The sequence below is a fragment of the Doryrhamphus excisus genome, chromosome 8 (genome assembly GCF_030265055.1).
Source record: "Doryrhamphus excisus isolate RoL2022-K1 chromosome 8, RoL_Dexc_1.0, whole genome shotgun sequence".
Classification (NCBI taxonomy): domain Eukaryota; kingdom Metazoa; phylum Chordata; class Actinopteri; order Syngnathiformes; family Syngnathidae; genus Doryrhamphus; species Doryrhamphus excisus.
The window spans coordinates 20,281,341-20,299,033 of NC_080473.1; the positions used below are offsets into that span (position 1 = coordinate 20,281,341).

At 41.9% G+C, this 17,693-nt stretch overlaps 1 protein-coding gene across 3 annotated transcripts in view; it reads left to right on the top strand.

Moving 5' to 3' along the window:
* robo1 (roundabout, axon guidance receptor, homolog 1 (Drosophila)) overlaps window positions 1–17,693 on the top strand; it is a 379,506-nt gene that overhangs the window by 105,569 nt on the left and 256,244 nt on the right. For all 3 annotated transcript variants that reach the window (XM_058080084.1, XM_058080085.1, XM_058080086.1), the window contains one exon: window positions 6,214–6,341. In XM_058080084.1, coding sequence (XP_057936067.1) covers window positions 6,218–6,341 — 124 coding nt within the window. In that variant the 5' untranslated portion in view covers window positions 6,214–6,217. The remainder of the gene's footprint in view (window positions 1–6,213; window positions 6,342–17,693) is intronic.

Sequence of the window (17,693 nt, forward strand, 5' to 3'; positions counted from 1 at the left end):
CTACCGCAGTCACAATAGAGCGCCAGACTGCATATTTACATCAGGTTGTTTGCACGACAATGTTTTCAACTGGAAACGGATCTAAAGTATTAGTTTACACCCCCCACACTGTCATGGGTACCGTAAATGGTTGGCAATGATCGATGATGATGATTAGCTCGTCATGTATGCTGTATTTTTATAATAGGAATTACAACTATTTTATTTAATATTCAGTGGCTTAACCGTATTTGGATTATTAACAATACAGTAATCCCTCATTTATCGCAGTTAGGCCTGTCCCAATAATGGATATAGTGATTAATCAAACAATAAAAACATGTGGCTACCATCCAAACTCATCCAAGTTGTCTGTTGTAGCCATTATTTTACACGACTCAAATATGACCCCCTACGAATGTTTAACAATACACTATATAAATGCATATGTGTGAAGTTTTTTTTTCTTAAACGTAGGCAATCTTTATAATGTAGCATCGCTGGGAGTACTTCCTGTTTCCCATAGTGCTTTGCTGTACAATCTTAGTAGAAAAAAAAGCTGCAAAGCAAATGGTTAGAGCTCACGTGATATTTGGTTAACATTCTGCATTATACATTGGTAGTGTATTGTCTGTTTTTATTCACCTATGTTGCTGTTTGTGTGTAGTTCCTTTGACACCAGGAAGTACACGACACTTGACACTTGGCTCGAACGGGACATAATGATCTTTGAATGATCATCTTAATGATAATTCTTTTTTCTCTTTAAAATAAAGTTGAAATTAAAGAATTTTGGGCAATAATAGCAAAACCAGCAAAATTTGTTGTCATGTCAGGTCTAACCGCTGTTCCAGATCCGGCCACTCTAAGTGGATTTTAACAAAGTAGGATTACTCATTTATAAATCAAATATGTGTGTAGTTATAGCATAGAAAACCTCTTTACAACCTTCTAAATACATTTTTTACATTATTAGAGCCCTCTAGACATGAGATAACATCCCTATAGTAACATTCATACCCATAATACCCAACATAGTAGATATGATAAGAGAAAATAAGACATTTAAGACATAGATAAGACTGTTTTGTTATAAATTTTGTGATAGGAAGTGACATTGAGCATCCAGGATTGATTTTTATCCTGCCATGGGTTACACCTGCAACCGTAGCAGGGATTATTGTGCTTGTTGTGAGGTAATTCAAACCTGCAATAAAGGCTGTTGTTCCAGCAATCAACTTTCTGTGTTTCCCCGAACATTCCATTAACATCACCAACACCTTTTGACCAGTGTAGAATAGCTACCCTCTTCATGAGGGTCGCGGGGGTTGCTGGAGACTATCCCAGCTGTCTTTGGGCGTGAGGCGGGGTACACCCTGGACTGGTCGCCAGCCAATCACAGGGCACATATAGACAAACAACCATTCACACTCACATTCATACCTATGGACAATTTGGAGTCGCCAATTAACCTAGCATGTTTTTGGAATGTGGGAGGAAACCGGAGTACCCGGAGAAAACCCACGCATGCACGGGGAGAACATGCAAACTCCACACAGAGATGGCCGAGGGTGGAATTGAACCCTGGTCTGCCTAGCTGTGAGGTCTGCGCGCTAACCACAAGACCGCCGTGCCGCCCCATTTAGGCAATAATGATGTAAAATTGTATTTATTTAATTTAATTTTATTTATTTCAACCATGAAACAGCATGATTTAATAATTCATGATTGGCAGGCGACCAATCCAGGGTGTACCCGCCTCGCCCGAAGACAGCTGGGATAGGCTCCTGCACCCCCCGCTACCCTTGTGAGGATAAGCGGTAGAAAATGAATGAATGAATGATATATTTTTGACAAGGACTGAAACCGTGAAATTTGATGTGCAAATTGACAAGGGATCTTTGTAATAATTTTTATTTTAACAGTTTTTAATGCTGACAATGTAAGCATTGGATTTTCACGTATGAGACCTGGAGAAGGGGTTGCATCACTTAAAATCCACTTCAAATCCATTGTGGCGGTGTATAGATGCAGAATCATAAGAGCTCCGTCGCTGCCTAGGTACTTCTGCAATTGTACGTCCATTTTGAAAGTGTAAAATATCCTGCCAAATGGTGTCCAAAAGTTTTGGTTAAGCCGCATTAGTCCAAGCACCGAGCATGTCTCCAGCTACGGGCCATGCATGCTACTTCATATTATTCTGTCCTGCAATAGAAAGCTTGAAAGTGAGACAGGCCACCTAATGTGATCACATATGCTATTATGTAAGTCAACTGCAAGGTGTCCATAATGGCTTCTGATTTGTTTCTGGCACGAGGTGCTGCCACAGCGCCGCCCCAACAGGCGGCTGAGTGATTGCCTGCGTGACTCTGAGGAACACGGGTGATGATTTATGCTTAAAAGTCAGGGGAAGGACAGTTCATGTGTCCACCCTGTGCTGCCGATCGCTTTACAGCACTGAGGCAGGTTAATCCTTTTATTATAATGAAGTGAGGGACCGGGTTTGGGGGGGTGGGTATTATGTAGTATGGATGTGTGGATGCTTAATCCAGCGTTGGCGTTTTTATGAGGAGGGAGTTACCACAGTGACACGGAGAAGAAAAGAGTGTCGGACAGGCGCAGGAGAGATCCATCAAAACATGACGCTGACACAACACACTTGAGAGTTGCAAGACGAGCTGTCATTTCTACTCTTTCTTTCCTTCCCCAAAGACAAATCCTTATATGATGGAATTATATTGTTAACGTTAAACATACTCAGGTCAGGTTTTGTTCAGTACAAAGCAGTCATGGACTAGGGAAATACTCCTTGAAGGCAAACAGCAGTGTAGTGTATCAATGGTGATTTACCCCCCATTTTGTCCCATGAGCTGAGTTCTGCTTGGATTTCGGTAATGGGAAACGTAGTTTGGGTTAGTTGGGGTCACTTAGGTGAAGAGTTTGGCTTCTCAAAACAATATGTGTTCAAAACCGTAACATATTTGCGTCGCAACATATGCCTCCTCGTAAAAAAATCTCAATTTCCGATACCGATATCAGCCGATACCAATACCAATATATGTAACATGACATATCTCCTGTGCTGGAATGAATACATATGTGTTGTATACAACATTTTTTCCATTTTTACCATTCCTTTTGACCTCTGATATCTCCATATTTGCTTAACGGTGCTCTGAAATCGGTCAATAAATCCAGAAATTGTCCTGAAGATTGGTTGAAAATGGACTTGACTCCATTGTGGTCGAATTTCAGTATTTCAGAAGATATGGTAGCATACAATCCAATAATCTAATTATTGTAATAATTGTAATCTAAGTTTTATAATCAAATGATCAATGACAAATGAACAATAACTTATGGTCAGTTGGTTTGGAAAGACATTTTCCTTGGTGGCAGCCATGTTTTGTTCAAAGGTACACACAAGTGCTTATCAGTTTGCTAAAGGTGTGCTAACGTTGCTAAGGGTTTTAATAACAGTGCCACCATGTTCCTGGATATCTTCTTCTGCTGCAGGATGAGAGGGTTTGTGTTGCAGCTGTCACAAAAATGCTTCAGCCATCACCGTGAGAAAGTGCAGCTTGTTTGAGAGTGACATTGCCCCGATGCTTCTTATGCCTTTTATGGACCCGAGTCAGCATCCTTACTTCTTGTCGCTGCTGTCGTAGTAAATGGTTTCAATCAATTCAGTAACCATTTAGTCTGATACAGACACAAGAAGGGCCTTTCGTTGCTCTTGAATTGAATAGAGAGGCTCGATTTAGGCTTTCTTACCGATTTTACAGTATGGTCATTTCATTCATTTTCTACCGCTTATCCTCAGGAGGGTCATGGGGGTGCTGGAGCCTATCCCAGCTGTCTTGGGGCGAGAGGCGGGGTACACCCTGGACTGGTGGCCAGCCAATCACAGGGCACATATAGACAAACAACCATTCACACTCACATTCATACCTATGGACATTTTGGAGTCGCTAATTAACCTAGCATGTTTTTGGAATGTGGGAGGAAACCGGAGTACCCGGAGAAAACCCACGCATGCACGGGGAGAACATGCAAACTCCACACAGAGATGGCCGAGGGTGGACTTGAACTCGGGTCTCCTAGCTGTGAGGCCTGCGTGCTAACCACTCAATCACCATGAAGCTGACAGGAAATAATTCATTAATTTTCTACCGCTTATCCTCACAAGGGTCGCGGGGGTGCTGGAGCCTAACCCAGCTGTCTTGGGGCGAGAGGCGGGGTCCACCCTGGACTGGTGGCCAGCCAATCACAGGGCACATATAGACAAACAACCATTCACACTCACAATCATACCTATTGACAATTTGGAGTCGCTAATTAACCTAGCATGTTTTTGGAATGTGGGAGGAAACCGGAGTACCCGGAGAAAACCCACGCATGCACGGGGATAACATGCAATCTCCACACAGAGATGGGTGGAATCGAACTCGGGTCTCTAAGCTGTGTGGTTTGCACGCCAACCCCTTTCCGAAATCAATATGGAGCAATACCAATATAGGCAACTAACGTCAGGTCACATATTAATGTATAGCCAATGAACAAATGATGCAAAAACCAAAAACCCAAATCCAAAAACCAAACAATACTACTATAATATAATAACAATATCATCAAGTAAGACAGGTCAGCCTTAATAAATTCTCAAATAAATCCAGCATGAGGAGCTCGGTCATCCGGGAGGGGCTCAGTGGAGAGCCGCTGCTGCTTCACATCGAGAGGATCCAGTTGAGGTGACTCGGGCATCCAGTTTGGATGCATCCCGGACTCCTCCCTGGGGAGGTTTTCCGGGCTTGCCCAGCTGGGAGAAGGACCGGGGAAGATCTAGGACACGCTGGAGGGATTAAGTCTCACAGTTTGCTCGGGAAAACCTTGGTGCCGGGGACCGGGAAGTCTGGGCTTCTGTACTGTGATTGCTGCCCCTGGATAAGCGGAGGAAAATGGATGGATGGAAAAAAGAATCCAATTAAATAATGCTATGTAATGATTAATAATAATAAAGTATAAAGTGCAAAGTATGAAATTCTGGACTCATTCCTACAAACTGAGCTATCAAGCTAGTATCATCACTCGCGGAAAAAACGATACTGATATGAACAAATATCCGATTTGATGCCAATGTTGGTTGATGAAAATATCGTTAATGTTCTTATAGTACGCTGTCGTATCACTGATCTCTTCATTCCGAAACCAAACAGGAAGTCCAGTTTCCAAACCACTTGCTCTTGAGCCAGGCTTGGCGAACTGAAGTTCCTAAAGCAAACACCATCAGACTCCGCTTGTCACCGCCATCTCCCGCCTGGTAATTGGATATTTATCAGATTCTCTGCGCCAGAATGCTGCTGTAGTGTTTATCTTATTATCAACAAAACTAGTCCAATGGAGTCTTTGGCTTGGGGTCTTTCAGTTGAAGATTTTTCTTGGGAAAACGCTTGTCGTCATCCCATGCAAATGGTGCAAAACACTACAACAATACCTCGGCTCTGCTGTGATTTGAAAATGAAGGAGATAAGATGAAAAGCAATTCGGTGGCCATGAACTAACCGGTGTCTTGGATCTGATAGGCAGGAATGCTTCTAATTCTGAGAGCAGGAAGATGGAATAAAGGCAGGGGGTCTACTGGGGGGCCAGAGATAAAGCCGGCGGCATAGGTACTGAATAAGGGAATGTTGTTGTCCATTCACCCCAATAAATAAACAGGAAAATGGCCGCTCCCAATGCAATGAAAGTTTATAAACCTTAGAATATGACATGCAGGAGTACAAAGCGGAAAAACATTTTCTACGCATTTTAGGCGTTTTATTTATTGTTAGTTTATGTCAATGTATCTGTGGGATACTTTTACAGGATTTTTTTACAGAAAAAAAGAGAGACAGGCACCGCCGGGCGGCTGCTGCACGCAATCAAACGCAGGTGAATAGGTTGTTCCGCTCATGGCTGATTCGCATTCTACCATTTATTCTGCCGCTATAGCCAGCAGGTGCTTTGGTACACACCGGCAAACACTTGACACCTTTCTCTCACCTGCTTCATATCAAGGTAATGCATGATGGAAGGAATTTGCAGTCATCTTCAGGCATCCCTTACGTAGCTCCAGGGTACCATTCTTGAGACCATTCTTTGGTTCCTGTGAGGGTCTTCTACCTTTTGGTCCATAGCTCATTTCAGACCTGTGATTGTTGATTTTAACGTCCTTTATGTTTGTCTTCTTCTCAGATTGATGCCCAGTGATGCCTTCCCAGTGAACACCATGCGTCGTCACACATGTTCAGTGGCCACGCCCCTCGTACTGCTGATGGTTGTACTCAAACTGGGGTGCTGTGAAGAGGCTCCCTTAGTTGCAGGTAAGACCGCTCATGTTCGGTTGGTTCGGTTGTCTGCCATTTCTTTTGCGCTCGTCTGACTCTTGGGCATTAGACACCGTTGGCTTAGCACCTCAAAAGACCTGCTCATGGGGTAAATGAAATCTTAATGTACAGAGCAACTCAATTCAAAGGACAATCTCTTTGCTTCATATGTTCTGCAATTAATATGAAAAAGCAGTTCATATCTGCAAAAAAAAGCTTTTTACACATTCATGTAGAATTTTTTCTGCATTTCCTTAGAAATACTAATCGAATTGTGATAAGACAAATCAATTTTATATTCACTTTTATGGACCAGCAAAGGATTTGCAAATGAAGTCGCAATGTGAACGCCAAAAAACAAGTTTTTTTTTGCTTATATGTGACTTGCATCAGATATTTTCATGTGAACGGTACAATACCGATTCAGGCCTCCTTCATATTCAGATTTAATCCAATACTGAACACTCATATCTAATTTTTCCTAACTATACCATCAAAAGGTTTGTTTTGCCATTTGGGTTAAGGTACTCACAGATGTAGTGTTCTTCTTGTCATCCCAAAATATTTTGTTAGCACATGTAAACATGATGTGGTGCAAAGAAGGCCAGAAGTGTGTTGTGTGGGTTGAGAATATATAACATAACATAAATAAACTTGCCTTCTGCAGGTGTAGTTTAGCTTTATTGACATTAGTGGGCATCCTGGAACCCTCGATTAAATCGGCATGAGACAGAAGTCGTTTATTGTTTGACTTCCCCGATTCCAACTGCTTAGAAAGGAAGTCCCACGAGGCACGTCAAAGACGACGCAACCAACCTGGAGGTGTTAAATCCTGTTGGTCGTGCAACCTCCGTGGCACGATATCATTGTGTTGCAAATATTGCACAGACATGACAGTTTTTTTTATATTTTTATGTTAAGCCAAAGTTCTTCTTCATTGGTGTTGGTGCTATTCCTGCATCTGCCTTATCAAACCATGCTCTGATACGGAGGTAATTCTCAGTGGCAGCATCCCGATTACTGTGTTGGAAGTACTTTTTTTTTTATTGATGCTTCTATGGTCTCTTCTTTGGACTGGATTCACAGATTGCATCATCTGCTCGGCTACCCACAAAAATATTGAACCATTAGAATCTGTCCTTTTCCCTACAGCATCTAATTAAGTGGTTGTCTGGCCCAGAGATGATTGATTGGATCTTCCACTAATGACTCGGTGGTACACTTGCAGTACACGCAGCAAGAAGTAAAGTGTGTAAATTCAAACTAAAGCTATCCTCGACTTATCGTTTTGGTGAAGGATAGGGTAAATCATCATTATAATTCCAAAAGGGGCATTAAAGTAAGTCCATTTAAGGAATGAGGCCTCACTTCTGCATTGCTTTGCACTCAGTATTCAGCCTGCACTCTGTAGCCCGCGGGTGATTAAATATGTGGTTAATATGGCACCGCGAGAGCATTGAATTACACGGGAGCCTCGCTGACCTTTTTAAATTACAGAACCAATTGTGCAAGACCAGCCAAGGAAGTTTATAACCGGTGCTGCCAAGACAGCCGAGCCCGCGGGAGGACGGCTGTGCCTCCGCTGTGCTGACTTTCACAAGACGTGGTCTCCACCAGGAGGAGAACGGTAGCTGTATTGAGCGGCGTTTACGCTTGCACACGTTTCGCCGTGACAATGTGTGTCAAAAGCTTGAAGACTAGTTCACGTACTGTCTGCGCACTGTTTAAATGGTGCGCATCGGCTCAAAATGCCACCATCCTGAACCTCAACAATTCCTCTATGTGCAAGGAGCCTACACAATAAAAAAGATCATGTGGAAAGAGCAGGAATGAGGCATGCCCAAGGAAAAAAGAAGGCACTGACAGTGTGGGTCTTTATCTCCAAGGCCTGTAACATGTCCGTCAGAGTTACTCCTTCCTGATCCTATCCATCCTGGTCACTCCCAATGAGAACCTCGGCATCCTCATCTCTGCTACCGCCAGTTCTGCTTCCTGTCTTTAGACCAAACAACATGGCTGGTCTCACCACAGTTTTGTATACCTTTCCTTTCATTTTAGCTGAAACTCTTCTATCACACATCACGCCTGACACTTTTCTCCACACATCCCATCTTGTTTCTTCACCTCCTTTTTACAATCTCCATTCTTCTTCACTGTTGACCCCAAGTTCTTGAAATTCTCCACCTTCTGTTTCTCTTCTCCCTGTAACCTCACTCTTCCACTTGGGCCCCTCTCATTCACACACATATACATAAAAGATAATGTGGAAAGAGCAGGAATGAGGCATGCCCAAGGAAAAAAGAAGGCACTGACATTGTGGGTCTTTATCTCCAAGGCCTGTAACATGTCCGTCAGATTTACTCCTTCCTGATCCTATCCATCCTGGTCACTGCCAATGAGAACCTCGGCATCCTCATCTCTGCTACCGCCAGTTCTGCTTCCCTCTTCTCTCAATGTCCCTGTAACCTCACTCTTCCACTTGGGTCCCTCTCATTCACACACATATACTCCGTCTTGCTGCGGCTAATCTTCATTCCTCTTCTTTCCAGGGCAAACCTCCACTCTTCTAGCATCTCCTGCACTTGTTCCCTACTAAAATCCTGATGTCATTTTGATTAGTTATTAACAGAAATAGCTAGTGTCTACTAGCTATTAATGCTGCCCCTCAGCCAATAAGGGTAATCAATTTACAAAAGATGAAGTCACAATAAAATGAACTGAACCATATTGGACACTTTGGCCATTGGCATGTCTGCCGTGTTTCAAACAGTCATCACAGCACAACCCACCGCTCCCATTTCAGTGTAACACTGACAGGACTTCATACATCTCCATCACTCGCTCTCAGAAAGCATCCGAGTCAGCACATCGTCTCTGCAGATAGCTGAAGGTCGCCGCTAATCTAATTTGAAGACAAAGCCAGAAAAATGAAGCATGAAGTCTGCTTTTGGCACCAGTGGCATCACAACGTGCAGTCAGTCAGAGAGAAGTCCAAAACAGACGGGCAACCAGGCTTGGCAAAGCAGACACCAAAGCTCTTTACAGATGAAGAGTCTCATTTGAAATATAGTCACCTTTCAAGCTTTTTACCGTACTACTCTCCTTGTTATAATGCTGTATCAGTGGAAAACATAAAACAGCTAACCCATATATAGTCAAACATATTGGACTTTTTCTTGAAGAAAATCGAATAATGCCATGATGGGCAGAAACTCAGTAAAGCAGCAATGATGTCATCACTTCACAGCACTTAATCAGATGTTACCTGGGTGCTACCTGGGAATCCTGGTGATTTGTTGTTGTGGTGTATGACTCAGAATTGTGTGTCAGACGTGATGTGTGATAGAAGAGTTTCAGCTAAAATGAAAGGGAAGGTATACAAAACTGTGGTGAGACCAGCCATGTTGTTTGGTCTCTGTTTGGCAGAACTGGAGGTAGCAGAGATGAGGATGCTGAGGATCTCTTTGGGAGTGACCAGGATGGATAGGATCAGGAAGGAGTACATCAGAGGAACATTACATGTTGAGATAAAGTCAGTTATCGGCCAGACTGAGATGGTTGGGACATGTCCAGAGGAGAGATAGTGAATATATTGGTAGAAGGATGCTGCCAGGTAGGAGGCGTAGACGAAGACCAAAGAGGAGGTTTATGGATGTAGTGAAGGAGGACATGAGGGTAGTTGGTGAGAGAGACAGATGCAGAAGACAAGGTTGGATGGAAGAGGTTGATTTGCTGAAGGGAAAATTGAAAATGAATATTTAAAACACACAAAAATTGCAATCTCAACTGAATCCTTGCTGCAGTCATTGCAGATTTTAACTGTATTTTAATTTTTATTTATTTTTTTTAATTTAGTCTTTGGAAAAAACTATATACAATTATATTCAAATATTATAATTTCATAATCCACATAAACACATAATCCATTCATCTGAACATACAAAGATTTTAATGTCAATCAGATTTTGTCACATTGTTTGCATGTTGGAGTTTTATTTTATTTAAATATTTTCTTAGGTTTTAAGTTTTTCAAGTTTTTCCTGAGTATTTTCTTAAAGTTAAATTTAAAATAGAATACAAGTATTATTTTTAATTATTATTATTATTGTTGTTGTTATTATTATTATTATTGTTATTGTTATAATTATCATTATCAAATAGAATACAAGTATTGTCATTATTATTATTATTGTTGTTATTATTATTGTTAATATTATCATTATCAAGTATTGTCATTATTATTATTATTATTATTATATTTTTATATTTCCAATTCAAATACTTTTAATACATAATTTATTAAAATAATAATACATAATAATACATAATTTATTAAAATAATAATTTCAACCGGATCCTTGTCACATTATTTGACAATTTCTGTTTTATTCTGTTTGTTATTTTTTGAAAACACATGCAAAATAACATAAAACAGTGTATATCAAAGAGCAATAATGTATGAATGCAGCATGTACATTGTTTATTCTGAAGAAATAAATATAGAAAATGACTAAATAGATTCTCCACTGAAGTTCATCTTAGTTCAAATTGTGTCTTTTTGTGTCTGTTTTTGAAGAAATTGAAATGAGAAGCCGTCGTAACGTTTTAATGAGGTGTTTTCTACCAGAGAAAACAAATAACAATTTGTCAGCCATCCTTGTTCTGGCAGAAATGTGGCTTGGCTCACCAGTAACCTTATTGTTTATTGCATCCCACCATATCCCCCCACCCCTCACGTATCCTGGGGGCGCTTATGGTCTCTTTGCCTCTTTGCTTCCAGTCTGCCGCCATTTAATTACATAGCGGGCCACAAGACCTGCACACTTCCTCATCACACTCCATCCACCCTCAGGCCACCATTTAATGATGAAGAATCTGCTCCAGTCGTGTTTATTATCATCATTCTGCTGCTTTTTATTTATACACTGCTCAGTGTGTCCAAGGATGCTTTGCGCTGGCACACTCTTGTTTTTTTTTTCATCTTTTGTCGCTCTGAGGCTTGAAATTGGATGTCCTGAAGTTGAGCGCCTTTGGCTGAAAAGGCTTCACATGCAACCGGTCTGTTTTCACCTTGAGCCACCGCTCCCGTGCTGCTCTTCTTAAAGGAGACAAAGCGCTTGTTTGTTTAATGTGAGGCCAAGGAGATAAAACATCACGCCTGCAAAACAAAGCCGCTAAACGGAACTCTCATTACACAAACCTATTCTCATTTACTGTCAGACGTGGACAATTGTGTTCTATTCTTGTACAATTTGGTTTAACTATTATTTTGCCTTTTACATGAATAAAACAAATGTCATTAAATCCAACGCTATTGCTCTTAAATGGAAGGAATGACATTTAAATTGAAAAGGTGCACTGTGCATGCGCATCGCACTTTATTGATTTCCATGGAGACATGACACAAGTACCTCTGTATCTTTTAACCCTGATTCTTATTCGCTCCCCCCCCCCCCCCAACACACAAACGCACACACCCTATCTTCCATGCATGCCTCTCGAGGGGTTTGCTTCGAGGGACTGCAGGACGGTGTCATCCCACAAATGAATTTCTCCTCACATCCTTCTCTCCATTAAAGAAAGCATTTGTCTTTGGTTCGCTCACACAGCAGCACTTTTTCTAAATTCATCACCACGTTGGTTCGCTCCCAATAGTGGATAGTGTATAGTTTGACATATGGACGCAATGGCCCTCCGCTAGTTTGTTGTAGCAGTATAGTCACTCTACACTTTGCACAAGTCTTATCAAAGTTATCATCTTGACCAGAGTTGCTAACACAACAGCAGCCTCGTGGTCGGCCATTGCAGGTTTTGTGCTGATGTATCAACGTGGGACCCATATTGAACACCATTGTTTGTCTCTAGGATGCACGGTGACCCCCGGTTTGATTCCCCGCCCGGGCATCTCTGTGAGGCGTTTGCCTGATTTCCGGTACTTCCAAAAAACATGCTAGGTTAATTAGCGACTCCAAATTGTCCATAGGTATGAATATGAGTGTGAATGGTTGTTTGTCTATATGTGCCCTGTGATTGGCTGGCCACCAGTCTAGGTTGTACCCCGCCTGAGGAAAAGCGGTAGAAAATGAATGAATGAAAAATAAAAATTTTTGTAACATTTATTTTCATCAACGTCATTCGTAGCCTGACGCAGCCCCGCACACAACAAAAGTTCCTCCTGCACTCAAAATGCTACAAAGTGTCTGCATGCTCTCAAATTCATACTGAGGCAGTCATCCCTAAATTTTCCCCACAATTGCGGGTTGGGACAGGGGCTTGATCGCCAATCTAAAGCTTTTCCGCAGATCTGCGGAGAGGAACTTAGTTTTAAAGCATGTATCATGCTTTTTGACTTATATCGACTTATAAGCAGTATAAAATGGATGGATGGATGTTTGCGTCTACCAGGAAACCCTAACTGTGTCGTTTTTAGAAACTTCTACATTGACAGAGGTTTTGAGGTGTTCAGAGCAAAAAAAAAAAAAGCAAAAATCTGTTTTTTTTTTGTTTTTGTTCAGTCGTCAACCCTGCTTTGTCCTTTCAAAAGTTTCAGTAAATGACCCAATTGCATATGACAAATACTGGATAATGTACTATTTGATATATGTAAGCACTACCACTATTTTGTTGTAGTGTAGTAATCGTAGACGTTGCAGAAGAAGCGTTATCAAAATTGTGTTTTATTGTTGATACCCAGCATGCCTTGTGGGCATTTGGAAATAACGGTTTTAAGTAACACGTTATGTTTAGAACTGAGTTGTTGACTCATGTGATGCTTTAACTTGTTGTGGATGTGTAGTGTTTGTGTTTCGTTGCACCGTGAGCAAGTACGTCATTCTGTTTGATGCCACCTTGAGTCATAAAGTTTGCCCACCCCTGCTCTAAATTATTGCTGTAATTGGTTTTTGACTGCATAAGACAAAATCTATTGAACCGATCCTTTGATTGCTGTTAATGCACACATTTATTTCAACGTAATTCAGTGACCACACACCTCAGGAGACACTTTTGTTGAGTTTGACTTGAGGAGCGATCGGCTTGTGGCTCGTTTGTGTATCTTTTGTATGAGTGCACAGAGAAGCATCACTGAGTGGAAAGTTTTTTGACACAGGACAAAGCACATTTGGATGCAAATCTGCTTTATTTTGATGCCCAATTGAATTTGAACTTTCAAGCCTCCGCCGAGCACTGCCAGCAGCTATTCTGCCCATGCCGTCTTCAACAGTCTTTTACGTCGCGCTCAATTGTGAGCTCCTTTTCCCATGCTGCACCCTCATCTCCGGCCGCCCCCCCCCCATTTGAGACCAGATATTGGAGGTGATCCCTCTATTCTGGTGAGTGGCCGTTTTAAATGGAGGCTATTTCAGCTCTTTCATTTGTCAATCAGTCTGAAGGGTCCGTCTGTAATTGTCAGCGTCCCCCTCCTCTGTGCCCAGTACGCCGTCTAGTGTTTTTGCATCTGAAAGGATCCTGAGTGCTGAATTAATGCCAAAAACGCCCTTTGTCTCTGTCACTTTGCTGTCTGCTGCCAGGAGACATGCTGACAATCAGGACGAGGAGGAAAGTCAGTAGGCAGTTTCTGACTTCATCAACTCCATTGTAGGCCACAGAGAAACATCAATAGCGGGAAATAATTTACATTTTTTGCATGTACACTAAAAGACCAAAGTCCTATTTTTTACATTTCTAAGTAAAATCATCCGTCCCACACGATCATATCCTATTAATTTACTTTCTATAGCAGGGGTGGGCAAATATTTTGACTGGCGGGCCGCATTGAGTTAACAAAATTGTCCGCGGGGCCACAATATATATTTAACACATACACTATTTTATACTTATAATTTTCCTTGAATTATTTGTCTAATTTTTTCTGTAAAAGTGCTATTTCACAGTTTTGTTTTTTTACTAAATAATGTTAAAAGTTGAAATACTTAGAAATCAACTGGCGGGCCGGATTCAAACGCTTGGTGGGCCGCATGTGGCCCCCGGGCCGCAGTTTGCCCACCCCTGTTCTATAGTCTTTATGTCAGGGCTCTCGAACTTAGGAGGTAGCATCTGAGCCAGGTAATCCACAAAGAATATAAAACAAAAATGTACTGAATATTGTCATGTTGTGTGTTTTCCAACATGCAACACAATTTGTAAAGAGTTGTGTGTTTAAACATGCGATGAAGGGATTTGCAGGGGGTGGAGAAAGAATTCGTAATATCTGAGCTGACAGCATCCTGGCTGAAGTCTGAGCGGGGATTGCATGAAGGTGGGTGGTGAGCCAATACCAAGACATCTTCTCCCGTGGTAAGATCATCATGAACGCCCAAAACATCGAAGAAAATAGAGTTTAATTTGCATTGACAGATTTGTTTTGTCGCCTCCTTACCTGCATGCTTGATATCCAAACAAACAACTCTGAAAAGTTGTATTTTGGTTAATTGATTCTAGACACCAGAGAGAACATTTAACATGATTAGAGCCCTGTAAATGGGAAATAACACCCCTATAGTCACTTTTACACTCAAATCCCTGATACAGTAGACACGATGAGCAGTGATAAGACATCATAACTCACTGTTAGCATTGGACGGCGGTCGAGTGCTTAACATGCAGACCTCAAAGCTAGGAGACCAGGGTTCAATTCCACCCTTGGTCATCTCTGTGTGGAGTTTGCATGTTCTTCCCGTGCATGCGTGGGTTTTCTCCGGGTACTCCCACATTCCAAAAACATGCTAGGTTAATTGACGACTCCAAATTGTCCATAGGTATGAATGTGAGTGTGAATGGTTGTTTGTCTATATGTGCCCTGTGATTGGCTGGCCAGACGACAGTAGTGCTAGCTTTCTTTACATCACATTGAACACTGTTTGTGCAGCTAGCCGTTTTAAGCAATACTGTATAGCGAGCTAACTGCTTAGTTTGCCATCCTTAGTTTGAAACTGAGCAGGGAAGGACAAAACAAGCACGCCAAAACATACCACTTCCTCTGAATATAGGCCATTCATTCATTCATTCATTTTCTACCACTTTTTCCTCACGAGGGTCGCGGGGGTGCTGGAGCCTATCCCAGCTGTCTTCGGGCGAGAGGCGGGGTACACCCTGGACTGGTCGCCAGCCAATCACAGGTCACATATAGACAAACAACCATTCACACTCACATTCATACCTATGGACAATTTGGAGTCGCCAATTAACCTAGCATGTTTTTGGAATGTGGGAGGAAACCGGAGTACCCGGAGAAAACCCACGCATGCACGGGGAGAACATACAAACTCCACACAGAGATAGCCGAGGGTGGAATTGAACCCTGGTCTCCTAGCTGTGAGGTCTGCGCGCTAACAACTAGACCGCCGTGCCGCCCAATATGAAAGATTATGAAAGATTAAACGATTTTAGAAGCTGTGCTCCGGACTATTTAGTAGTAGTATTGAGTGGTTAGCATGTTGGCCACACAGTCAGGAGATTGGGAAGACCAGGGTTCGATTCTCTGCTTATCCTTGTGCATGGGTTTCCTCCCCCATTCCAAAAACATGCTAGATTAATTGGCTATAGGTCCTACATCGGTCCATAGGTATGAATGTGAGTGTGAATGGTTGTTTGTCTATATGTGCCCTGTGATTGGCTGGCCACTAGTCCAGGGTGTACCCCGCCTCTTGTCCGAAGTCAGCTGGTTTAGACTCCAGCATGTGGAAAGGAGGGCAAAATGGCTACTTTGTTGGCGATCCCTGGTCACACAGTTGGAAATATCTGCTGTAGCGTTGAAAAGATTTTTAAAAACACTGCAGGGCTTTTCGTCACCCTTTTGGTCGCTTTTCATCACTTTTTCACCCTTGTAAAATCTAATGAGAACACATCACAGGATAGCAATCACTGGTCAGTGCGAAACTATTGCAGTTCACTGATGCAAAAAGCAAGACGTGGAAGCTGAGGGAGGTTTTAATCTTATGCAAATATCCTCTGACTCACGGGAGTGAAACCCAGGCAACGGGCGTTTGCTTTTGCCTTGATTGTCTCATTAAACTGAAGCGCTTACGCTTTGAATCCACGGGGGCTGCCGCCTTCACTTTCCTGCTGAAATGTGTTTTTGTTGTTGTTTTACCACGCCCATCCCGCTGAGAGCTTTTCTCATGCTTTTGTTGATTTACTGATTTGGTTTTGATTTTGGGCCTTCCTACTTTGGTTGATGGTGGTGTGACTTACATATGATATGAGCTCTCTATTATCACACAGTTGTAGTAGTAGTAGTAGTAGTAGTAGTAGTAGTAGTAGTATCTGTGGTACCCTCTAACGGTTGTGGAAGACATACCAGCATACTGTACATGGGCTCACACACATTTGCAATCCATTTTCTATGCCGTTTATCCTTACTATGGTTGCGGGGGTATGCTGGAGCCTATCCCAGCTGACTTCAAATGAAAGCCAGAGTACACCCTGGACTGGTCACCAGTCAATCACCTAAGCGGAGATTCAAACCCAGATCTCCAGACTGTGTGGCCAACGTGCTAACCACTCAAACAGAATTTGCGTGAAACTTTTTTTCCAAAACACATTTTTTTATATTAAAATGCATCCAAGTGTGTGAAATCTAACAATTCCACCAGCCACTTCTATTGGAAATGTTGATCTGAAATCGAAGAATGTCAAGTTAGCAGAAGGATGTGTCAATTGCTTGTGGCTTTTGGACATTCGCTGGCGGTCCCTGAACATAACATTTGCAAAAAGCAGGGATCTACAGTACAGACGGCCTCAAAGTTTTCTTCTATATTATACATGTGTTATCCTATTACGTGCGGAGTTCCCCAGGGGTCAATACTGGGGCCAAAATTATTCAAGTTGTACATCAAAGATATCTCCAAAGTCATGAGAGACTTAAAGCTGGTATTATTTGCGGATGATACCACTGCTTTTTGTCCTGAAATGGTCACACTAAAAAGATGCCTTGACGATAATAGATTGTCCTTGAACCTAAATAAAACTAAAAACATGCTGTTTGATAACAGGAGAAAGGACACGTACCAGCAAATACAAATAGACGGTGTAGACATTGAAAGGGTGAAGGAAAATACATTTCTGGGGATCACAATAGATGAAAATATGAGCTGGAAACCTCATATTACAAATATACAACATAAGGTGGCCAGAAATATTTCAATATTGAACAAAGCAAAATTAGTTCAGAAATCACTCCACACTCTTTATTGCTCTCTGGTTCTACCATATCTTACTTATTGTGTGGAAATATGGGCTAATAACTATAAAAGCAATCTTCACTGGCTAAATGTACTGCAAAAAAGGTCAGTAAGGATAATTCATAATGCCGCCTACAGAGAACATACTAACTCCTTATTTCTAAAATCA